This window comes from Callorhinus ursinus, unplaced genomic scaffold (assembly GCF_003265705.2).
Source record: "Callorhinus ursinus isolate GAN/ISIS: 27379988/994484 unplaced genomic scaffold, GSC_fseal_2.0 scaffold25, whole genome shotgun sequence".
NCBI classification, from domain to species: Eukaryota; Metazoa; Chordata; class Mammalia; order Carnivora; family Otariidae; genus Callorhinus; species Callorhinus ursinus.
In genome coordinates this window covers 41,254,511-41,279,552 of record NW_027397087.1, presented here as the reverse complement: position 1 = coordinate 41,279,552, position 25,042 = coordinate 41,254,511, and the positions used below count along the sequence as shown (strand labels likewise).

The 25,042-nt window shown below is 38.6% G+C and overlaps 2 protein-coding genes across 11 annotated transcripts in view; both read left to right on the top strand.

Moving 5' to 3' along the window:
• Nucleotides 1–7,097, top strand: part of UBE2Q2 (ubiquitin conjugating enzyme E2 Q2) — a 64,200-nt gene extending 57,103 nt beyond the window's left edge. For 3 of the 4 annotated variants that reach the window (XM_073877433.1, XM_025884100.2, XM_073877434.1), the window contains 2 exons: nucleotides 3,316–3,382; nucleotides 5,437–7,097. In XM_073877433.1, the coding sequence (XP_073733534.1) occupies nucleotides 3,316–3,382; nucleotides 5,437–5,468 (99 nt within the window). In that variant the 3' untranslated portion in view covers nucleotides 5,469–7,097. The remainder of the gene's footprint in view (nucleotides 1–3,315; nucleotides 3,383–5,436) is intronic. The other variant, XM_025884101.2, reaches the window with a different exon arrangement.
• Nucleotides 7,098–10,220: 3,123 nt separating this feature from the next.
• The window catches only part of FBXO22 (F-box protein 22), a 29,937-nt gene continuing 15,115 nt past the window's right edge, over nucleotides 10,221–25,042 (top strand). The window contains exons 1-5 of one of the 7 annotated variants that reach the window (XM_073877431.1): nucleotides 10,221–10,299; nucleotides 10,807–10,945; nucleotides 15,980–16,067; nucleotides 16,992–17,087; nucleotides 21,961–22,125. In XM_073877431.1, coding sequence (XP_073733532.1) covers nucleotides 16,013–16,067; nucleotides 16,992–17,087; nucleotides 21,961–22,125 — 316 coding nt within the window. In that variant the 5' untranslated portion in view covers nucleotides 10,221–10,299; nucleotides 10,807–10,945; nucleotides 15,980–16,012. The other 6 variants (XM_073877432.1, XM_025884421.1, XM_025884419.1 and 3 more) reach the window with 6 other exon arrangements.

Genomic DNA, 25,042 nt, shown 5'->3' with positions numbered 1-25,042 from the left:
CTGGGGTTCGAGCCCTGTATCAGGCTCCCTGCTCAGCGAAGAGCCTGCCTCTCCCTCTCCCCCTCCCCCTGCTTGTGTTCTCTCTCTCACACACACACATGCTTTCTCTCTCTCTCAAATAAATAAAATCTTTTTAAAAAAACTGTGAGGCTAAAAAAGATTGAAAAGTTTTTTGTTTTTTTAAGGAGAGAGGATGATAAAGATAATGCCAGTATACACTTAAAAAAAAAAAGATATAGCCATATTAGTATCAAAGTAGAATTTTCAAGCGGGAAGCATTAGTGACTACTTAATGATAAAAGTCTCAACCAGGAGGATATGATAATTGTTTGCTTATTAAAATAGCATCAAAATACAGATTAAAAACCTGATAAGTAAAACTAATATAGTAATAATCACGTGTTGACTATACTTAAAAACTGGTGAAACCACGGGAGAAATTGACCAAGTCACCATCGTAATGAGAGATTTTAATGTACCTTGTTGATGATAAGTTAAATGTGTGAAAAATGTAGACGATTTGAATAACAAATTAAGCTTGGTCAAATGGACAATTGTAGAATACTGTGCCCAGTAGTTAGGTACTACATCTTTCCGAGCATTTATGGAATATGGGGAAAAAATCATAAATTAATATTTAAAAACAACCCATAGAATTTGAATACAATGCAGTTAAGGTTAGAAGTTAGTAATGAAAAAATTAATAAAAATCCACATGAATTTGGTAATTAAACATATTTCTAAATCATGGTTAAAAAAATCATGAAATTTTTAAAATAATTAGAAATGAACCATAATGGCAATACTAAAATTTTCTTTCTGTCCCTCTTTCCTTCTCTCTCCTCTTTCTCCATCATCTCTCTCTCTCTTTGTCTGGAACATTCATGACACTAATCCTCGTCAATGAAGAAAACTTCAAATTTTGAAAGTAGAAAAAGGACAGATGTCATTCTCTGATCCTAATTAAATTAAAAACTATAATAAAATCAGAAAACAAATGTTCCTTTTGTGGAATTATGAAACTCAAACAGTCCTTAACCAGGCTTTGAAATGAAAACTGCAGAATAGCTAGAGAACAGCAATAATGAAATCACTGCATACTAGAAATTAAATGAGAGCTCAGAGGGAATACTCCTTGCTTTAAAATCCATTAAAAAAAAAAAGAATAAAAATGAACAGAGCCTCTAACTCCGTGTTAGAAAGGACAATCAAGTAAGCTGAAAGAAAGTAGAAGGAAAGGGTTAATAAGGTCACGGAAGTAGAAAACGGAAAGGGCTAACTCCCTGTTACAGGAAAGCCTCTGCAGTGACATTCTCTTTAAACTAGAATTGAAGATCATGCTGTTGACAACAGAGAATGGGGAAGGCTAATGTTCTTATTTTTCTCTTATCTTATAGGTGGGCAGTAGGGTTAGGAAATGACTGCTTCTTGATCATTTGCAAGTTTCAGTGTATGTGTATTTTGTCATACATAATCTCTTTCTCTTGTATTTTTGTCCTTTGAACATATAGACTGACTAAACACTACTTTTCATTAACTTGGAGATAACACTATGGCATGTTTTATGTTTGTTTTTCAGATGCATTATGGGAGGGTTTTACTATTTTTAAAGAGCTCTTAGAAATTGAAAAAGGTCAGGCGCCTGGGTGGCTCAGATGGTTAAGCGTCTGCCTTCGGCTCAGGTCATGATCCCAGGGTCCTGGGATCGAGTCCCGCATCAGGCTCCCTGCTCCTTGGGAGCCTGCTTCTCCCTCTGCTTCTCTCTCTCTCTCTCCTCTTCTGTCTCTCATGAATAAATAAATAAAATCTTTAAAAAAAAAAATTAAAAAAAAAAAGAAATTGAAAAAGGCTATACTCTAGAAAAAGTTATAAAACATCCATTTGCAGAAATAGAAATAAATGGCTTGTGAACATTTGGAGACACACTCAGCCTCACTCAGTAATAGAAATGCAAATCAAAACCACACTATGTTCATCTTCCACCTCTGATATTGTCACAGATAACAAAGGTTTATAAGATCACTCTTGTGAAGCCGTGTAGAGGCATTCTCCCACGTGGCAGGTAGGCAAGCCCATTTATACAGTCTTGTAGAGAGCTATCTTAGCAACACCTCAAGATTACAAAGGCATATATGTCTTTTGGCCCAGCAGTTCCACTCAAGGACTTTTTAACCAGTGCTTTGGAAATATTTGTGCAGGGTTGCTCACTCTAAAATTGTAACAACAAAATATTGAAAACAACCTAAATGTCCACCAATTGGGGATTAATAAAGTATTTGACTCTCCGTGCAATGGAATATTTCATGATTTAAAAAAAACAAAGATTAAGCTTTTTGCACACTGATGGGGAACAAGGTCCAAGATACATTAAGTGAGAAAAGGGGTAGAACAGTGTCTGTAGCATGCTACCTACCATTTGTTGGGAGGAAAAGCAGGGGATGGTGGCTAATAATAATAAGCTATACATGACTTTTCTTATATAATCTTAAGAGGATACAAGAAACTAATAGTAGGTAACTTGAGTAGGAAAAGGAGGAACTGGATGATTGGAGGACAGGTAGGAAGGAGAATTTTCACTCAGAATGTTTTATACATTTTTAATTCTTGTGCTGTGTGAATTTATATTAAATTCTATGACATAATGGGTGTGTACCACTATGAAGAATACTCATGATATATTGTAGGTTAAGATGTTGCTCAGTTGTACTGATAGAGACGAAATTAATCCTAAATTTGGTCCTTTAAAAGAGGATCTAAAGACACTACCAAAAGAGGACTCCTTTAGTAATGCCTTGGTGCCACTTATGATATTTTTTAGATTTTTAACTCAAGATGGCATTGATATGCTTAATGTTACCTTATCTAAAGGTCATATTTTGTCATTTTTTTGGTGGGGTGTTTTTTTGTTTTGTGGGGGATTTTTGTTTTTGTTTTTTGGGGGGGTTTCAATGGAAGTTATGAGAAAGAGAGTTTGAGTTTCATTCATGTCTGAATAGCATTCTTTACCTAGATTCATCACTGCAGAGGGGCACTAGAACTATAAAGCTTTATACTTGTCCAGTAGTAAGAGGATTTATAAAAATGAACTTTGAAGCTTAAATAGATTTTTATTGTAGTACAACTTTGGTTTTGTTTAAAGTGGTAGAGAATAATGGAATTGAGAAATGAAGGTTTTAAGTGAAAATTATTTTTGAAATGGAAATATAATTCAGTTTCCTGTGTTCTTTTAAGCATAGTGGTGATGCATCCATAAATTATTTGTAATGATTTTCATCTACTTACAATTTTTATTTAAAATGTATAATTCTCTTTCAGAATCAATATAATCTAGCAAGAGCCCAACAATCCTATAATTCCATTGTACAGATACATGAGAAAAATGGTACGTTTAATTCAATAAGTATTTATTACCATTTATAGAAGTTTTATATAAGGTACTTTTGATAACTTATCCTGTTTTTGTTTTTGCTTTAATTTTTTAAAAGTACTGTTACCACAGTGAAAAAGTTTTAATTTGAGGATGCACACACTGTGCTTCATTCAAAAATCTTTGTATCCTAAATACTTGGCCTGAGAACCTGAGTCAGAGTCAAGATTTTTTAATACATTAATGAATGAATCATTTTACTCACTTGAAACGTATGGTATTAGGATAGGAGCTGAGTTAAAGGCCATTGTACAGGTGGAGTTCTCGTTGATACTGAGTAAGTGTAATCAGGATCCTGAACCAGCTGTTTCTGAAACATCTTCAGACTACTTAATGCTTTTTGACAGTTATACACATTTACCTAAGTAAAAATAGTTCTAATTTCAGTATATATACACTTAAGAGTATTTGAGTTGTAAGTTTTAAAAACTTAAACTATCTTTCATAAACTTTATTCTACTTTAAATTTTGCTTGTATTCACAATGCATGGTTTCAGTTGTCTCTAACAGTGAGGTGAATTTGGAATTAGAAGACTGATCTTTCAAGTGCCATTTGTGTTACTCACTAGCTCTGTGTTTCTGAGCAAGTCCCATTACCTCTCAGCCTCTGTTTCCTCATCTCTAAAAAGGCGAGTCTGTCTTGCCAAACTTGTGAGGAAAAAGAATAGTATATACACGTGGCACTTTATGGGCCGCCTGGGTGGCTCAGTTGGTTAAGCGACTGCCTTCGGCTCAGGTCATGATCCTGGAGTCCCTGGATCAAGTCCCGCATCGGGCTCCCTGCTCAGCAGGGAGTCCGCTTCTCCCTCTGACCCTCCCCCCATCTCATGTGCTTTCTCTCTCATTCTCTCTCTCTCTCAAACAGATAAATAAAATAAAAAAATATTAAATACATGTGGCACTTTGTAACTAAGTGCTGATAACAAGATATTCATTATAGCCATGGTAGTGAAACTGATGCTTTTTTGGGCAGAGTAAATAAATAGGAAGTAGTTTTCTTTAAGGAGACTATTTACAGTAAAGTGTTCTTTACTAGAAATGTAGTAGCTCGTGAGTTAATATTTGTGCTTTATACTCACTTTTATTTTAATCACAAAGCAAACTCCTCACTTTTTCAGTGACTATTTCTGAAAGAATATTTGAAACAGTTCAAGCCTCTGAAGAAGGAAATGACAAAACCTGAGGGCAAGGCTGGGTTTTCATAATAATAATTCACAGCACACTAAATTAGTAGATCCACAGGTACCTGTATACTACTTCATAACCATGTGGATGCTCCATATATCTTGGTATATTCATACTGTTCCAATAGCCATTTCATGCTAAGCAGTACTTCGTTTCATTAGCCTTTCTATAGAGAGCTTAGATTTTTGTTGTCTGGGAAACAATCACATTTTTTCTTTTTAATTTTTGTTGAAGCAAACATTGTAGTCAGCATTCGAAAATGTTTATGGAAATGTATTTTAGAAAGTGTGGGTGTGTATAAGTTTAGCTTTGGAGAAAGAGCAGTAGATTCAGAATAAGGAAATGGGTTCTAGGTTGGTTTTTGCTGCTAACTCTGATCCTAGGCATAGTCGCTGCACTTGCTGAGATGACTTCCTCACTGGTGAAATGGTATCATTATACTACTGATAGTCCAGGTTCTTCTTATTTTAAAATGCCAACATTTTGTTTGGGGGATAGTTATTTTCAGTGAGGTTTACTTTTATGCAATTGAAATGGAAGGTAAAACCTAGCTTGTAGGCTGTTGTTCCATGCTATCATCTTTAGCTAGAAATTCAATTAGTATAGAGATCTTATGTTGAAGACTCAAGTGCAGTTTATTCATAGAAAATAACTTTATGTTGTGCACATATCAAAATGCTGTATTACCAACCCAAGTGTAAGTTTAATTTTTACAACAGGTTTAAACAAGAAAATATGAGTAGAGAAAGTAGCTAACCTTAAGTGAAATGCCATTTCTCCTAGTTGACTTAAGGTATTTTAACTTTTTTTCCATTGTGTTTCAGGCTGGTACACCCCTCCAAAGGAAGATGGCTAAATATGTTGACTGCCGTATGTTTGGACCAATGTTGCTTTAAAGAAAATCTTTCCAACATGCAGACACAAGCTTTGAGTGCCCCTATAACATCAGTACCGAAGATGTTAGCTAATAGATATTTTAGTGGATAATCTGTCAATTGACATCCAGTATGAGTTACAGCCTTTTCATTTTGCTCATTTTACGTATCTTGGACTGAGCAGTGGGGCCTTTACTGTATTTTTTGTGATAAATACACATACTGGCCACTCATAATCTCTTTCTTGAAAAATCTGTCAAGCAGACAAGTCAGCATCAGGTTACAGAAGTTGCGACTCTGGTAACTTTCCCATATTGAGCTCATGTGTTATGAAGACTTGCAATATACTGTTCCATTTAGAGCCAATAAAAGTTTAATTGATGTTTAATATTGGTTTAGAAAATTTAAGGTCTTCTAAATCACAGCAGCTTTTTCAAGTTAAAACCCTTTTTTGATATTGCCAAAATAATGACAGGAAGCCTACTCATTAAATTGTTAAACTTTTTTATGGCTAGGTGAAGATATGAATTGTTTCCCGAAGATATGCTCTTAATTGAGTTGTATTGTACTTTTTAGGCAAAGCAAAGCAAGGCTGTGTAAATTAAGTAGTAATTTCCACTGGGGCATCAGAGTCTTGCTGGGCTGAATCTGCTTCTTGTTGGGTCAGTATTTCATATGAAGAACTGCAGTATAGAGCTTGAAGTTATTTAAAATACTAAATCATTTTATTTTACGTTTCCATTTTATTAACGGGATGTTGCAATCATTTTTAAACTAATAAACTTTTTTTTTTTAAACTAATAAACTTGTAAAGTGATTGGCACAAAGACCGAATCCGTGAGCAAAAGCTGCACAGTGAAGTACAAGAAGATACCTAATTTGGAGACTCTTAAAATTTTTGCTATAGTTGAACAATGGCTTTTGCACTGAAAGACTAATAGGAACTCTACATATGTTCATTCTTTTATAAAACCTGACTCAATTCAGTGTACCTCCATTTTATTGCCTTACCTGAATCAGTCCTGTTTGGTTGGTGATAGGTTTTTTTTTTATCTACCCAAGTTTGATTTAAAAGTAAATTACAGTTAAAAAAAAAAGTAAATTACAGTTATTAAGCACTTTTAAAATGAAATCCAGAAGCACATTTTCTGCACAAACAAGTTACAAAATTCAAAAGTGTTTCCTATGCATTTGCTCTTAACTTTGTAAACCACATCAGAGGAACTTGGCACTTCTGCATTATTGTGTGTGTTTAATTTCTTTTTGTTCTATTTTGGTTAAGAGGACAGTAGAAAAAGATTTTCTGGCATTTTTGTTTACTTGGTTACATTTGTATAAAGTTCTGATTGCCAGTTGCTGAGATAATAAGTGACCAGGCATTAAACTTTAAAGCATTAAAGTTCCTTAAACCTAAGGCTAAATCTTGAATACATTATTGAATTCTTTAATATCCTGATGGCTAGCAGATTGACAGCTGCACATTTGGCATGCTTTGTTTTTGGGGGGGTTTTATTTTTCATTGCAGATTTATTTGGCAATGTACAGTAAATTTTGTAAACTTGCATCAAGTTTATGAATAAAGAACCATTTAAAAAATAATTTGTTACTTTTCCCTCATAAGAGATAATAGAGTTTACAAACACCTGAAGCCAAGAGTGAATTTTTTTGAAATAGGATTTATATATGGGGGGATGAGGTGAGGAGAGGGTTGAGGCAGATTGATTTAACAAGAGGAAGCTAGAAAACCCAGAAATGGTGTGCACAGACTTGGTATACTCGGGTTTTCCTCAACCTTTTCCTTCTCCCACTCTCATTCCTTAATATAAATCCAAGTGCTGCTTTCTCCATAGCTGTCCCTAGTTCCCCCAGTTACAATAGTCTGCTCCTTCTTTAGTATTCCCATGGCCTCCTTACACACAATTATCAAGTTATCTCACATACAAGAAGTCCTGAAGTCTGAAAACTCCCGGCATGGTACACCTTGGCTCTGCTATGCTGCTTTGAGATTTTTCCATGTTGGCTTCATCTTTGGATTTAATGTTATGTCTGGATGTGTAGCCATGTTACTCTGTCCAGAGGTAGATAATGGTCTTGTTTTTTAGAAGCCTCCCCTGCCCACCCAAGCATATTGCTCTTCACTTTTCCTTGGCTAGAACTGGGGCTTGTGTCCACCCCTTACATGGCTGATAAAAAGAATGAAATCTATGATTAGTTTGGACCAGCGGTTCTCAGTGTATGTTTGGGGAACTCTGGAGACCCCTCGGACCCTTCCAGGAGGTTTTTAGAAGGTCAAAATTATTTTCCTAAAACATTTGCCATTTTCACTCTCATTTTCTTACAAGTGTACAGTGGACTTTTCCAGAGGCCACACAATGTGATGGTAAAACAGATGGAATTCAGAAGCATATCCAGCTGTCTTCTTTTAAGCCAGAAATTAGAAGTTTACAAAATGTAAAGTGATGCCACAACTGTTCACTATTGGATGAGGGGGGCATAGCTATTTTTTCACAAATTTTATTTTGTCAATCTTTGTTAATCTGGTTTTACTATTTTATGTGAATTAATATTAAAATGTTTTAATTTTTAATATGGCAAATATTAATAGACATAACCCACATAAACAAGCTCTTTGGGGTTGTCGATCCCAGCATCCTGGGATCGAGCCCCACATCGGGCTCCTTCCTCAGCAGGGAGCCTGCTTTAACCTCTCCCTCTGCCTGCTGCTTCCCCTGCTTGTGTTCTCTCTTTCTGTCAAATAAAGTCTAAAAAAGAGAGAGATGGGGATCAAATGTGGGCTTTCTTACTAAGGAAGCAGCAGGAGAAATGGATGTTAAGTAGAGATACAGCAGTGTCTGCTGTGCTTACATTCCTTCTATCTGTGGTTCTCAACCTGAACTTGCATCAGAATAACAGGAAAGCATAAATCACAGAAAAATTAAAACTCAGACTGTTGGGCCCTGCCCCCAGAATCGGATTCAGTAGGCCTGGAGTTAAGGACCAAGAATGTGCCCAAACCCAACAGATACATGAAAAGATGCTTAATATCATTAATCATCAGGGAAATGCAAAGTAAAACTAGAGTGACATACCACCTTGTTCCTGTCAGAATGGCTCTAAATAAAAACACAAGAAATGACAAGTGCGTTGGTGAGGATGTAGAGAAAAAGGAACAACTGTGCTCTGGTGATGGGAGTGCAAACTGGTGCAACCACTGTGGAAAACACTTTGGAAGTGCCTCAAAAAGTAAAAATAGAATTGCCATATGATCTAATAATTCCACTACTGGGTATTTACACAAAGAAAATGAAAACACTAATTTGAAAAGCTACGCACCCCTGTTTACCACAGTCTTTATTCACAATAGCCAAGATAGGGAAGCAACCCAAGTGTCATTGATAGAGGAATGGATAAAGAAGTGGTATTTATATACAACTGAATATTATTCAGCCAGAAAAAAAGATCTTGCCATTTGCAACAATATGGATGGACCCAGCGGACATAATGCTAAGTGAAAGACAAAGACCATGTGATTTTACTGGTGTGGGAATTTAAGCAAAAGGAACAAATTTTAAAAAGGCTCAAATACAGAGAACTAGTGGTTGCCAGGGGGAGGTGGGGGAGGGGATACGTGAAATAGGTGATGAGGATTAAAGAGTACACTTATCTTGGTGACCCATCAGTAATGTACAGAATTGTTGAATCATATCATAAACCTGAAACTAATACAACAATTACACTTCAATAAAAAACTAAGCCAAGAGCGCCTGGGTGGCTCAGTCATTTAAGTGGCTGCCTTCAGTTTTGGTCATGATCTCAGGGTCCTGGGATCCAGCTGGAGTCCAGGGCAGCTGCCTACTCAGCGGGGGAGTCGGCTTCTCCCTCTGCTCCTCCCCCTGCTTGTGCCCTGCCCGCGCTCTCTCAAATAAGTAAATTCTTTAGAAAAAAATTTTTAAAGCCGAAACTTCATGATTACCGGTGAATCTGATGCTACTATGAAGAACTAGTGCAGTTTGGTGCAAAGTTTTCACAGCAGCTGTAGGTGCTATTTATGTTGTTTCACATAGGGCGTGAGGGCTACCTTGAGTTAACCACATTCACTAGGTGTCGAATATAGGTAGTCATCCTCACACACTTAGCCAGCTATTTTTAACTCTTCCAAAAATCAGACTCACGTTATTAACACACATTTGTACTGTAAAGACGGACAAATACTACTGGGTCTCCTCCTAGAATTCAAGAATCGGAGAAAGCTCTACCGACAAGGAATACAGCGCTGCTGGGACGCCTGTATGGCTCAGTCGTTAGGCATCTGCCTTCGGCTCACGTCATGATCCCAGGACTCTGGGATCGAGGCCCTCTATCGGGCTCCCTGCTCTGCGGGAGGCCCGCTTCTCCCTCTCCCACACCCCCTGCTTGTGTTCCCTCTCTCGCTGTGTCTCTGTCTAATTAATACATACATACATACATACATACATACATACATACATACATACATAAAGGAATACAGCGCTGCAAGTACAGCGAGAGGCACAGGAAGACCTATGCCCCCCAGGAGGCCTAGAGAGGCCTAGAAATTACCGGAAGGATCAACGGACGCAAGCCCACCTCTCCCAGCGCCAGCCGGCCCTCCGCAAGACAGACGCAGGAAACCGCTGGGCCTGGAGAGTCACGTGGGTGGGTCTCAGCCGCCCAGTCGCCCCCAACCGGCCGGAAGTGGCGCGCGCGCGCTTGCTCAGTGCGCGCTGGCTGGGAGGTCTTGTGCCGGCCTCACCAGTGCCTTCCGAGTAGCCGTAGTGCTTGCTCGGCGGGTTGGTGAGCAATGGAGGTGGTGGGTGGCTGTGGTGATCATGGTGGTGGTGATCGCCGAGGCTCCTCCGCGGACCCACAGAGCACCTTTGTGTTGGGTAACCTAGCGGAGGTGGTGGAGCGTGTCCTCACCTTCCTGCCCGCCAAGGCGTTGCTGCGGGTAGCAGGGTGAGGAGAGAGGAGGCGGGAAGCTTACTTCGGGACATGCCTCGGGCTTGCCCTGGCTGGCGGGGCGGGCAGACACCATCGGGACCCACGGCTGCCCCCGGCTCCCTTCTCCTCCCCCGAGGTGATGCCCCCATCCTCGAGGTACGCCTACCGTACCCCTGTGCCTGTCTCGGGGACTCTTCCCGGAGGGACGAGGTGCGCCCTAAGGTTTTCTCCGCCCTCCGGTTCTCCCTCCAAATCTGCGCCCCGACACCTCCCGCTCTGGGACTTTTGATACCGCAGGAATCTCCTGCTGGAGAGGGAAATGAACGTCCTTTCACAACCCTTTGTGGTTTGCGCCCCCAGCGTGTGCCGCTTATGGAGGGAGTGTGTTCGTCGAGTGTTGCGGACGCATCGGAGTGTGACTTGGATCTCCGCGGGATTGGCGGATGCTGGCCACCTGGAGGAGCATTGCCTGGTCCGCGTGGTAGCAGAGGAGCTTGAGGCAAGTAAGAAGGCGTGTCGTGCACAGTTCTTTGTGGGGTTGTTGGGTCAGCCTTTGCGAACTCAGTCTTCTTTTTAATGTTTATTTTTATTTTTTTTTAAAGATTTTATTTATTTATTCATGAGAGACAGAGAGAGAGAGAGAGAGAGAGAGAGAAGCAGGCTCCCCACTGAGCAGGGAGCCCGATGCGGGACTTGATCCCAGGACCCTGGGATCATGACCTGAGCCGAAGGCAGACGCTTAACCATCTGAGCCACCCAGGCGCCCCTTTAATGTTTATTTTGTGTGTGATCCTATTCTTTCTAAATTATGGAACATTTTCTCGTGACACGAAAAGATTTTATAAACACACGTAAGGATGTGCCATGATTTATTTGACCGTTCTCAAGATGTTGCGCATTTTGTGTATACAGATTTTTACTATTATAATAACGTTGTGGAGGACCTCCTCTTTACTTGCTTCCTTTGAAGCAGATATTGTTGTCACTGTTCGGCAGGGAAGGCAGCTGGGTTTCTTTTTCTTTAGCGTCACATTAAAAAGTCAAGAACCAGTACTTAAGCCCAAATATTTCAGCCGCTGGTCCTGTACTCTTTTGTATTGTATCTCTGGTCCCCCAATTTCAAAAGATGGGCAAAACCTGGGGAGGTACTGACTTGAACTGTGGAATCAAAGGGGCAGCCTTCTTGAGTACAGGTGACTGTGAGGCTGTGGTATCTCATTTGCCAGTGGGACAGAGCTCTTTGAGAGTAAATTATCAATCTGATGTTCTTTCGCTTCCTTATACTTTAGTGCTCATTACACACAAACAAGACTATTCTACATCATCACAATGCAATCATCAGTCAGGAAATTCTTATTGATACGTTTCTATCATTCATTCCTCAGAATCCTTTCAGACGTTGCCAGTTGTCCCAGTAATGTTCCTCATAACAAAATAATTCAGATTAGAATCTTAGGTTAGTTTTGGTCATTTTTTAAATTTTTTTTAAAGATTTTATTTATTTATTAGAGAGAGAGCAAGCCAGGGGAGAGGAACAAGCGGACTCTGTGCTGAGTGCAGAGCTGGACACTGGGCTCCATCTCACCACCCTAAGATCATGACCTGAGGCGAAATCAAGAGTTCAAGGCTTAACCGACTGAGCCACCCAGGCACCCCTGTCATTTCTTTAATTTTTGACATGGAACAGTTTCTCAAGCTTTGCTTGGCTTTCACAACTCTGAAAAGTATGTAAATTACGGGTCAGTTATTTTGTAGAACATGTTTCTTAGATTCAGATTATGTATTTTTGGCAGGAATATCACAGAAGTGATGCTGTGCTCTTCTAGTTTCATCCTGTCAGGTAGTATGTGCTTTCCATTTCTGTCCCATTACTGGTGTTAGTACCTTTGATAATTTGATTAAGGTGGTGTGTGCCAGATGTCACTCCTGTAAAATTACTCTTTTCCACTGTAATTAGTATTTTGTGAGGAGATACTTTGAAACTATGTAAATATCCTGTTTCAATTTTTTTCACTTATTTCTGTTCAGACTCTTTTAGTCTCTTATTTTATTCAATGGAATATAATCTCTCAGTATTTATTTTGATATCCGAATTGTCCCCAGTTTGGCAGTCAGGATCCCCTTCAGCTGGTTCCAGGGTCTTTTAGAGATGAGTCCATCACCTTTGAGTACCTCCTTGCTTTCTGGCACAAGATGTTCTAAGCTCATCTTTTGTCTGCTTTAATCCTGGAATCAGCCATTTCTTTAAAGAGCTCTGGTTCCTTTTAGTGGAGAATGGTATTTCATGGTATTTAAAAGCCAAGATCTGGACAGCTCATTGCTGTTGAAGGGTTTGCTGCTCCAGAGCCCAGTGGAACAGAGCCAAGGAATATATGTGTATTCGTGTGTGTGTGTACATATGCATACACACACACACACACACACACACATACACATCCATACATACACATCTTTACAACTATATTTTTGTATATATGGAAAGTCATGAGTTTGCACAAGTATATCCAATTCCAGTCCAACACAGGATTCTTTCCAGTTTTCTTTTCTTTTAGGTCATATTTGTACCTACCTTTTGGATAGTGAGGAACCTGACTCTCATCATTCTTAATATGTAGATATTAGACAAATGCCCCATAACTGACCAATCTTTTTTTTTTTTTTAAAGATTTTATTTATTTATTTGAGAGAGAGAGAGAATGAGAGATAGAGAGCATGAGAGGGAAGAAGGTCAGAGGGAGAAGCAGACTCCCCGCCGAGCAGGGAGTCCGATGTGGGACTCGATCCCGGGACTCCAGGATCATGACCTGAGCCGAAGGCAGTCGCTTAACCAACTGAGCCACCCAGGCGCCCCATAACTGACCAATCTTGTGTTTCTCCCTTATGTGGATTTTCTCCTTACTCTGTTTGGGCTCTAGGACTCAGACCCAAAGTGGCCAGTATCCAAAGGCAGGCTTGCGGAAAACTTTCTTCTTTGCATTGTGGCTCAACTCCTTCCCAGTCTAGTTCTAGAAGTTGTCATTTGGAGAAATTCAAAATGCAGACAGACTTCCATAAAGATGTTCTTTGCAGCATCATTTATTATAAGGGAAATTGAAAATAACCTAATGTTTAGAAATAAAGTCACTTAATGATGAACTGCAAGATACATTAGTGACAAGAAAAAAATGTTCATGTCATAAGTGAAGAAGACAGATTATGAAATTATATTTAGTATAATCTGAGTTACTGAAAACAAAAAAGGAAGAATAGAAAAGAAATAAACTAAAATGTTAGCAAAAGTTTCCTTTCAGGGTAGAATTGCATGATTTTTTTTTTTTAATGTTTTAAATTATTTTCTGTGTTTTTTTTTTCCTTCAAATTTTTACCACGGCTGGTATTATTTTTATATAGCTTTAAAAGTTTATACAATATAATGGCTGTTATAGCCACACAGATTTAGATAGGAACTCATTTTTGGTGCATATTAGCTGCCAGTCTCTGAAAAAGTTACCTAATCTCTCTGAGCTTCAGGTTCTATCTCCATAAAATGAAAAGACAATAAGAATTTCCTCATACCCTTAAATAGTTGTTCTAAGGTTTAAAACATGGAAAGGTAATGCATATAATATATTACCTGCAGTACCAGGGATAATGATGTTTTCAATAAATGAAATTATTTTCTATTATCAGTGTCATTATTGAAGTTCAGATAGTAACGCCCTTAAAGAAATTTATTCTAGTAAACGCTAATGTGGTTAGACAAAAACATGGAAACCTTGTACAAATCATGCTGGGTTTTTTTGTGTTTGCCAAATTACCTAGTGGACATACTATTATAGCTATAAAGAAAGTTGGTTTAAACTTTTTTATTAGATTTTAAAGTCCACTAAAAATTTTATGAAATTTGGAACTTCTTTGAATGATGGAATGAGATTTTAGTTGTCTCACATGGTGCTTTAAGAACATTTCCTATTAGGGCGCCTGGGTGGCTCAGTTGTTAGGCATCTGCCTTTGGCTCAGGTCATGATCCCAGGGTCCTGGGATCGAGCCCCACATCGGGCTCCCTGCTCTGCGGGAAGCCTGTTTCTTCCTCTCCTACTCACCCTGCTTGTGTTCCCTCTCTTGCTATGTCTCTCTCTGTCAAACAAATAAAATCTTTAAAAAAAAACAACATTTCCTTCTGAGGACTGTCATCGTCACTGCTTCTGATGAGAATTAGGGAGGAACACTCAGCAATTGCTTTTCACTGGGTACTAGGAAAGAGAGAATCATAAAACCTCAGAACTAGGCTTTCTATCTCATTACTCCCTATACCAGATATCACAAACTCAAATGACTCCAAAGTTAGGCAGATAACTAAGTTGGTTTAGGGTAACATAGGGAGCAATAAAGCCATGGCATACCAGGGAGTACTTGCCTGCATTTAACCCTCATCAAGAGGAATGCAGTTGAAGTGTTAGAATGTCTAGTTTTTCGAAAGAATCTGGAAGTCCACATTCTCTGTAAATATTTTGTGGAATTTTAAATAATTGGTAACCTTCGAAATGCTGTGTGGGCCATGAGAACTATATCCGTAAGTTGTCAGCGCTGGAGTCACCACAGGGTCATCATTCTGTCTCAGTATCTTTTTTGAGTTTGCCTATATGGAATCTACTCTGAAACATCTTGACATTCCCCCAAATTACAGTGGATTAACTCTTTTTTTCCCCATTTAACCCCGTTGAGGCTTTGTTATATGTGAGTACTTCATTCCATTCTGACAGTAAAAATATTTGAAAATAACCAGCTTAGGAAAAAAATATGTTCATCCTTGTGTTTCATTCAGCCATGTTGCCACTTGTCTGTAATGTGACATTTAGTGGAAAACAGGAGTCTGAATAAGCCCAGCTCATGAGTGTAGGTAAGGTACAAGTACAAATGACTGGTATGTAAGGTGTGTCACATGTGAGGTCCAGGGTACTGCAGGTATCTAAGAAAAGGTTTTGGAGGGGAGGTGGCACTTTAAGTGGTCTCTTGAGGGAAACAGTCTTAAGTACGAAATGAAGAGAGCTGTAGGAGAATCTGTACAGCAGCGTGTGTGTCTGGATTAAAGTAAGCAAAAAGGTTCCTGGAGGGAGCTAGTTGGTAAGGTGGAGATGAAGGCCTGGACTCTTTCATTTGGTAGGCAATGAAAAGAGGAGTGATACAGTTTGTATGCCTTCCCTTTGTTGCTGAGGTTTTTCTGTGATTGTGATGCCTATTCAAATAAAGCAAGTAGCACCTTTTGCTGGCATTTAATGTTTTTGTTTAAGAGTTTAAATTATGAAAATGAACCTCTTGAATCAGGCTGGAATGAGTTTGACTTGAAGAAGAAATAATAGATGCTCAAATGAATGACCTGAAAAGGTAAGAGCATTCGTGAAAAATGAATGGGAAGTGGTTGGACTCAGAAAGCTAACATTGACCTAAAGGGAGGGTATGCCGACAACAGTTTGGACCAGGGCAGAACTTTAAGGGACCATGAGAGCATTCATGGATTCATGTGATCTAATTCCGTTTTTGTTTTTCTTAGCAGAATGTTCACATCTTACCACAGACAGTTCTTTACATGGCTGACTCTGAAACTTTCATTAGTCTGGAAGAGTGTCGTGGCCACAAGAGAGGTAAATATCAAAAGAAAAGGTTTGTGGGTTTTTTGTTCCTTATGTTCCTTATTTTTATGTTCCTCTGGAGTTAAATATTGTCCTAGTCTTGAGAGTTACTGACTTTCTGAGGCTCTGGGCCTTCTCCCTATTATAGCATGCATGAATATATTGTCTTTGAAACTTGAGGGGCCCTTTCTGCTTCAAAGATTGATTTCTAAACCTTGCAGTAGTACAGTTAAAACAAATTCTTTAGAAAGATATCTTTCTCATTTTGAACTACTTTAATACACCAGGCATTTCTTTGGCTATTGAAGCCTTCTATTGTGTGATGGGGACCCATTTAGGGATGCTGAAGTTATACTGTGCCTTGTTTTTGACTCTGCTAAGAGAAGAAGTAGACCAGGTGTCCCAAGCTGAGCACACTGAGGCCCAGAGCTAGACCTGGGTTATCACTGTCTAATTTGAATCCAGGTGACTGTTGTTTATGCAATGAAAAAGTCATGCTCTACTATCAGGTAAACAGAGAGATAATAACAGCAAGTTAAAATTTTGCTGCTGCTGCTAAATTTAACATCATCGGGGCAAAAACAGTATGTGAACCAAGCAAGAAGGGCAAATTGGTGATGCTAAGGATCAGATTTAGAATTTAAAATATAAAACAGGCTCCAAATGGGAAAATGTTTTCATCAAAGTTTTTAAGCCTTTTTTTTTTTAAGTAAGCTCCACACGGGGCTTGAACTCACAACCCTGAGATCCAGACCTAAACTGATATCAGGAGTCAGATGTTAACTGACTGAGGCACGCAGGGGCCCCATTGACTTTCTTAAGCATTCTGGTGTAAATGACTTAAACTTTATTCAGTGTTTGCTTTTTTCCCCCCATACAATCAGATTTGACCTAAAATGAATAACATGTAATAATTTTGCTACTGTATTGTTACAGCAAGGAAAAGAACTACTATGGAAGCAGCTTTTGCCCTTGAGAAGCTATTCCCAAAACAATGCCAGGTCCTTGGGATTGTGACCCCAGGAATTGTAGGTGAGAGAAATACCAATTTGATGATTTCCTGCCTTGCATTAATGTGGGGTCCCATAGATTGGTGAATTACTTGTAGCTTAAAAGCACATTTATATTTTTGGCCATCCAAAATGCCATAAAGTTAGTCGTATTTACCATGGTATTATATTTGACTTCTGTTAGTGTTCTTTAGGTTATTGTGGTTAGTATTCCCAGTCTCAGGGCTGTCTATATAAACCAAATGTGATGCATGTCTTTCCAGGGGAGCCATTCATAAGAGGGGGAAAGCTCACATTCTCCCTCTCTCCAAATTAGAAAGCATTAAGTGAGCATTCTCACTTTAGTCAGTTCAACCAGGTGGGCAGGGGTGAGTTAGGGCTGGGATTAGGAGCTACAGTAGACCTTCTTAGGAAACTTCTGTTTCTCTGCTTGGAGACCATGGTTTGAAGTTCATAGTGTGGGGACGCCTGGGTGGCTCAGTCGGTTAAGCGTCTGCTCAGGTCATGATCCCTGGGTCCTGGGATCGAGTCCCACATCGGGCTCCTTGAAGGAGCCTGCTTCTCCCTCTGCCTGCCTCTGTCTGTCTCTCTTAAAAATAAATGAATGAATGAATGAATGAAGTTTATAGTGTGAAATTAAACTCCTTCCCAAGTTTGCTGCTGGTGATTTTTACTGGTTTTTATTATTGTTGGTTCTTTTCTATAGTTCATGGGGGAGAGATACTCTATTGAGGCAGTCATGGTGCAGTGGGTTCAGATGCTGGTATTAGAATCCCAGCTGTACTTAGTATCTCTCTGTATGACTTTGGGCAAGTTACCTAACTTCAGAGGGCTTTAGTTTCTCCATATATGAAATAGAGATGATTGATAATCCCTCTTGGGAAGGTTATGAAGATGAAATGAGATAACACTTGAAAAGTAGTCAGAGTAGAGATGTGCAGGAATCAGAGTAAATGTTCGCTATTAGGATTTTCTTTGTTCCACTCAGTAGTACTCCATAATTGGCATTTTTAATCTTCACTGAGAGACTTTTGATCTGAATTTAAAAGTCTTATACGGTGAAGTACACAGGATTTCAAGTGTTTACAAATGAATAAAGTTAAATACATGGTTGATAGGGACTGTTTCATCTCTCCCATTATCAGCTCCCCACCCCATACTATTACATCTGCCTATCACTACACATTTCATTTCTCATTGGATTAAAAGAAAATGGTAACAGCAACCATGATTTTCTTTTAACTTTTGAATTTTCCTTAAATGAGTGATCTAGGTTCTGCCATTACTGGTTGTTAGCAAATGCTTATATAGAATAGTAGCTTCATCATTTTCTTAGGCCTCCCCACCTCACCCTCTTTGGTTTTTTCAAAGCCTAATCACATTTCTTCTTTCTAAAATTTCAGCTGGGGGTTGGAGGCAGGGGAGGGAGGGTGGACTTGGGGAGGACCCCATTGTGAGGATGGGAGGTCTACCTTAAGCCTTCCTTTTGTGCTTGCCTTACTCTGAAGAAATTTTAATTTTGTCTGTTCCGAGTTCCCTTATGATCTTGGTGTCAGGAGTAGGTGCCATTCCCATTCCCTCTTGGTTTTCTTGGACACGCTTACTGGTTTTGGTTGCCCTGCAGCTAAGTGTTCTCTTTGAGCCAGTTCCACACATGTCCCAACAAAACTTCCACCAAGACGGTTGGTTGGATTCCTTTTTCTTAGGCCACAGTGTAGTGATTGTTTCTAAAACAGCCATTGGCTACTGGCCCATCTTCATTCTTTAAGTTCAAAAAACTTAAGGTTTGGGCGCCTGGGTGGCTCAGTTGGTTAAGCGACTGCCTTCGGCTCAGGTCATGATCCTGGAGTCCCGGGATCGAGTCCCGCATCAGGCTCCCTGCTCAGCAGGGAGTCTGCTTCTCCCTCTGACCCTCTTCCCTCTCGTGCTATCTCTCATTCTCTCTCAAATAAATAAATAAAATCTTTAAAAAAAAAAAACTTAAGGTTTGAGAAAACTTGTTCATTCTTATATGTGCAGAGATCATTATCTTTCTTTTAAGGTGAACTTTACTTCCAGCGACTTGCACAATCTTAAGTGTACAATTTAATGAGTTTTGACAAATGTATACCCTTATGTAACCTACACGCCAGTCAAGATAGAGAATATTTCCATCACCTCAGGAAGTTCCTTCATGTCCTTTTCCTGTTGATCTCTGCCTGCAGAGGAAACCCCAGTTCCAATTTCTGCAGCCATAGATTAGTTTGCCTGTTGTTGAGTGGCATATAAATGGAACCATACAGTATATACTCTTTTTATGTCTTGGCTAAGTTTTTACTCCATATAAATATTTTTAACAACATATTTTTGAAATTATGTTACCATGTGTATCAGTAATTCGTTTAAAAATTATTCGGTATTATTCTGTTATATAAATAGACTATTTTTCCACTCTCTCTTTGATGGAGCTTTGGATTGATTCACATTCCTGGCTATTATGAATGATGCTGTTGTGAACTTTTTTTTTTTTAAGATTTTATTTATTTATTTGAGAGAGAGAGAGTGCAAGCATGAGCCAGGGGGAGGGACAGAGACAAGCAGACTCCCCGCTGAGCTGGGAGCCCACGGGGCTAGATCCCAGGACCCTGAGCTGAATCAAGAGTCGATTGTTTTTAACAGACTGAGCTACCCAGGCGCCCCATGTTGTGAACATTTTTATGTAAGTCTTCTTGTGGACCTGGGTTTGTTCTTGGAAGAGATGGGTCTTGGGGTTGGTTTATGTTTAACTTTATAAGAAACTGCCAAACTGTTTCCAGAGTTGTTCCATTTTATACTCACCAGCAATGAATGAGGGTTTCAGTTGCTCACTGCTACATATCCTCACTAACACTTAGTGTCTTCAAATGAGTCTTTTCATTTTAACCATTGTAGTGGGTATGAGGAGGCTTCTTGTGGTGGTTTTAATTTGAATTACTCCAATGATTGTAGTTATGTTGAGTATCTTTTCAGATGTTTTGGCTACTTGTATATCTTTTTGTGAAGTATCCAAGTCTTTTAGTGATTTTTTTTTTTATTGGATTGTTTTTATGTTTGAGTTGAAGTTGTTTATATATTCTAATTCAAGACCTTTACAATTCAAGACCTGTTTTTATGTTTGAGTTGAAGTTGTTTATATATTCTAATTCAAGACCTTTACAATAGGTGTTGTAAATATTTTCTCCCAGTCTGTTGCTCGTTTTCTTTCTCTCAACAGTGTCTTTGATGACCAGTGAATTTTTATTTTGGTGAAATCCATTCTATTTATGTTTTTTCTTTTCTGGTGAATGTTTTTTATGTCCTCTCCAAGAAATCTTTGCCTATCTCAAAGTCACAAAGATACTCTCTTATGTGGTTTTAGCTCTTATATTTAGTTCTGTGACCTAACTTGAATTAATTATTGTGTATGGCATAAGGTAGAGGTTGAAGGTTTTTTGTTTGTTTTTTTGTATGTTATCCAATTATTTCATCACTCTTTGTTGAAGATTTTTCTTTCCTCTAATCGCCTTGGCACCTTTGTTAAAAATAATTGCATGTTTGGGGGGTGGGGGGATGGGTTAGCCTGGTGATGGGTATTGAGGAGGGCACGTTTTGCATGGTGCACTGGGTGTTATGAACAAACAATGAATCATGGAACACTGCATCAAAAACTAATGATGTAATATATGGTGATTAACATAACAATAAAAAAAATAAAAAAAATAAAAAAATAATTGCATGTTTGTAGGTCTGTTTCTGGATTTAATTCTGTTCCATTGGTATATTTGTTTATCCTTAAGCCAATGCCATATTACTGTAGGTCCTGATATTCTTTTTAAAGATTGATTAGTGTAGGTTTCGATGCTCTTTTTAAAAATAGTTTTGGCTATCTAGGTTCTTTTCACTTCCACATATATTTTAGAATCAGCCCGTCCATTTCTTTTTTTTTAATTTGGTGATAAAAGTACTTTGTGCATATATATTTGTGTGTGCACACACACACACACACACACACACACACATACTTCATACAATTGTCAGTATTTTTAGGATAATTTTTTTTAGATTTTATTTTATTATGTTATATTAATCACCATACATTACATCATTAGTTTTTGATGTAGTGTTCCATGATTCATTGTTTGCATGTAACACCCAGCGCTCATTACAACATATGCCCTCTTTAATATCCATCACCCGGCTAACCCATCCCCCACCCCCCTCCCCTCTAGAATCCTCAGTTTGTTTCTCGGGGTCCATAGTCTCTCATGGTTCATCTCCCCCTCTGATTCCCCCCCCCTTTATTTTTCCCTTCCTACTATCTTCTTCTTCTTTTTTTTTTTTAACATATAATGTATTATATGTTTCAGAGTTACAGGTCTGTGATTCAACAGTCTTGCACAATTCACAGCACTCACCATAGCACATACCTTCCCCAATGTCTGTCACCCAGCCACCCCATCCCTCCCACCCCCCACCACTCCAGCAACCCTCAGCTTGTAGGATAATTTTCTAAAAGTAGAATTGCTGTGATGTATTTTTTTACCGCCAGCTTCTATGTAGAAAAACTTCAAATCTTCAAAGTTGAAGAATGATAGAATAGTAAACATCCATATTCCTTTTCGAGATTCACCAGTTTTAAAAAATTTTGCAACAGTTTTTTTTTCTGTTTGTAAAAACATTTCTTTCTGAACCATTTAAAAGTAGATTGCAGACATCGTGACACTACCCCTAAAATTTCAAAGCTGAGAAACTTTTACTCAGCTTTTAACTTGATTATCTTGGTTACGCAAACTGCAGTTACCTAAGGTGGGGCTAGATACATATCAAATGAAGTGTTACCAAATGAAACTTCAGTTTTTATTAAATCTACTCATGAAACTGTTTCACTTTTTTCCTAGTGACTCCAATGGGATCAGGTAACAATCGACCTCAGGAAATAGAAATTGGAGAGTCTGGTTTTGCTCTATTATTCCCTCAAATTGAAGGAATAAAAATACAACCCTTTCATTTTATTAAGGACCCAAAGAATTTAACACTAGAAAGACATCAACTCACCGCAGTAGGTAAGTCACTGTTATTTACCATTAATTGCCCAATTTGTTGATTGATTTTGTTTATCCTTTGACAGAGTCTAAATTAAGTATACAGGTTACTAGAGATGTGGATAATTCAGACTAGAGATTAACAGAGGCAACTGCAGCACATGCTTGGTAAAATTGATTTGCTTACTTTTATTTATTTATTTTTGATGGGCTGAGCAATTTTTTTTTTTACTTTTTTATTTTAAAAAGAATTTTTAAATTATTTTACTTATGTTAAAGCCTGAGAGAACCAGAGATGAAAAATTTTCCAAAAATACTCTTGATAATAAATGTATTTGTATTTAATACTGAATTTTGAAGCACTTCTTTCTCTTTGAATATTTAATCATTTGCCTTATTTTTGTTTTCTGAAAAGTTTTTTAAAGCATTTTTTTTACAGTAATAAAAGGCATTTATTGTGAAAAAATTTTTAGAAGTTAGAGGTTGTTTCTGTGTCAGCTAATGAGAAAGATGGGAATAAGTATAGTGAACTTGATATGTTTTTGAAAAGCTGTAAGTTAAAGCAGGGTCTGTCAGACAAGGATTTACTAAGACATGTCAGAGGAAGATTGGTCAGAGTAGACAGGTCATGAAAGGCGATTTTGAAGAGGTGAAGGATTTTGGCTTAATTTCCAGGATCTAATGAGAAATCTTAATTTAATATAGTAAGCAACAAAGTAGTTACTCAAGCAGAACTTTTTATCTACCTCTACAAATGAACTGATTGGCATTAACTCATTAAAAAAAAATCTGTTGGCATAAAAAATATTGACTTGATTTATACAGGTATAGGTAAAGCACAGGAAGTTTCGACCTCTAGTCTCGGGTAAGGCAGGATACTCTAGCTAATAAGAACGCAGGCTTGTAGCTGCCCTAGTTCGGCTACTTTCCAACTTTCTAGTTTAGGACAAGTTTCTTAACTTTCCTAAGCCTCTGTTTCCCATCTATAAAGTGGAAATAACTAACTTACAGAGTTGTAAGGATTAGATGAAATGACTTAATGTAAAGCACTTAGCAATACCTTGCTCTGTAGATGGTAGGCTAACGTTGGCCTCTTTATCTTAGGGAGGCTTTGCAGTGGGTCACAGTGCTCCATCTGCAGTGTGACCTTGTGGTATGTGGAGGAATAAGACTAGAGGGAGCTCAGGAAAAGGACATTCAGTGAAAGGGCAGCAAAGGTCTTGGGTATTCTTATCATCCAGTTCAGAAGCATCATGCCAGAGGAACATGCACATGTCTTGGCTGATGGTGACAATGATAATTAACACTGAGGCATTGTAAGCTGGGTCCTGAGTTACATGCTATTTCTAATCCTCATGACAGCTTTGCCGGGTAGAGAAATTGTCACAGGGTGTTGTCGGTGAGGAAACTAACGAGTAGAGAGCAAAGGCTCTTAGACTACATGATACATAAAGAGAAGACCAGAGTTACCTGTATTAATAAAGCGACCTGAAATCAAGGATGCCAAACATTCTCTAAGGAAAACTTCAGATTGTGCCTTAACTGACCTAATGTTAACTACAAAGGCAGAAAGAATTTAGGAGCGAATGTGACTGTGTAGCCAAACCAGAGACTTTGTCATGTTATAATGAGACTTTTTGGAAGGCTGGCTTGAGTTAACAGTGCTCAGCAAACCAGATCTTAGATTGGTGGTTAGAAATTTGTGGGTCTGAAACTCAAGAGGGAGTTGAGGTCAGAGTTGTTGGTTTGAGAGAGCCATTTGCATATAGCCTGGCAGTCTGTCTGCAAAGAGTATCCAGGATGGCTTAGTACAGATTTTGGAAAATATTCCAGCAGCAGATTTAGAACAAGGAAGAAGAGATAACAGTTTGATGCTGACAAGAGGATGGTTATGTTCACTGGGTTCATGATATAGAAATATATGTTAATTTCATTCAGCTTATTGAAAGGTCCCATAGGGTTAGAAGAATTAATTGGATGCAGATTCTGTCTCAGTGCTATTCCAGGAAAGGGATGACAGATACATATGTAATTATAATCCAAGTGAGAAAATGAGGCGTGCCTCTATAAGAGAGGTCTGGATAGATTGCGGTAAGGATTGCCAGTGGGAGGGAGAATGAGGAGGCTTCGTGGAGCAAGTAGCATTTAAGGCTTTGAAGGATGAGAAACATGAAAGGTAAGAGTGGTAACAGGATAGGCGAAATGATTAGAAGAAACCTAGGCACAGAGCCAGGTAATGAGAGCATGTAGGGGAAATAGTAAACATTTCACTTTTACAAACAAAGCATGGGGCACAGTGAGTCCAGGCTAAGGAGTATTGTCAATAAATGGCAACTGTTAACCAGAAATGTTCTCCTAGTAGCAAATGTGACTCTCCATAATGGGGAGATACTGCAAGCAGAAAGACTAGTTAGGAGCCCTCTGCAAGGGTCTAGGCAAGAAATAATACCAGAGCATGAAGAGCAGGAAATTGATTAGAGAAAATTAGGAGATGATTAGATATGAAAGAGAAGGGAGACTGGGTGACTCACTGATAACTTTGAGTTTTGTACTTAAGACTTGAGTGGGGTGCTGATGGTACAGAGAACAAATCAAGAACACTGGGGCAGGAGGAGCAGGATTGGGAAAAATCAGACTCCATTACACAGGCTTGTTTGGCCTTTAATTCAGTGCTCTTGCTGAAGGTCATATTGCCAGACCTCCTCTGTGCTATCTCTTTTGTTCAGAAGTGAGGATGGTACCTCCTGAGCACATACTGTCTCCTCTGTCCCACAGCACCTTGGGAATCGTGATGAAGGTCCTGATGATAGCACTGCTTAAAGCTAGAAGCCTAGTTTTGTCATTTTACAAGAAAGAGCCAAAATTTTGAGCAAAATAAACCATCCATTTTATGATAAAATAGCTACTGGATTTGTGAAACCTTGTTTGCTCTATAGTG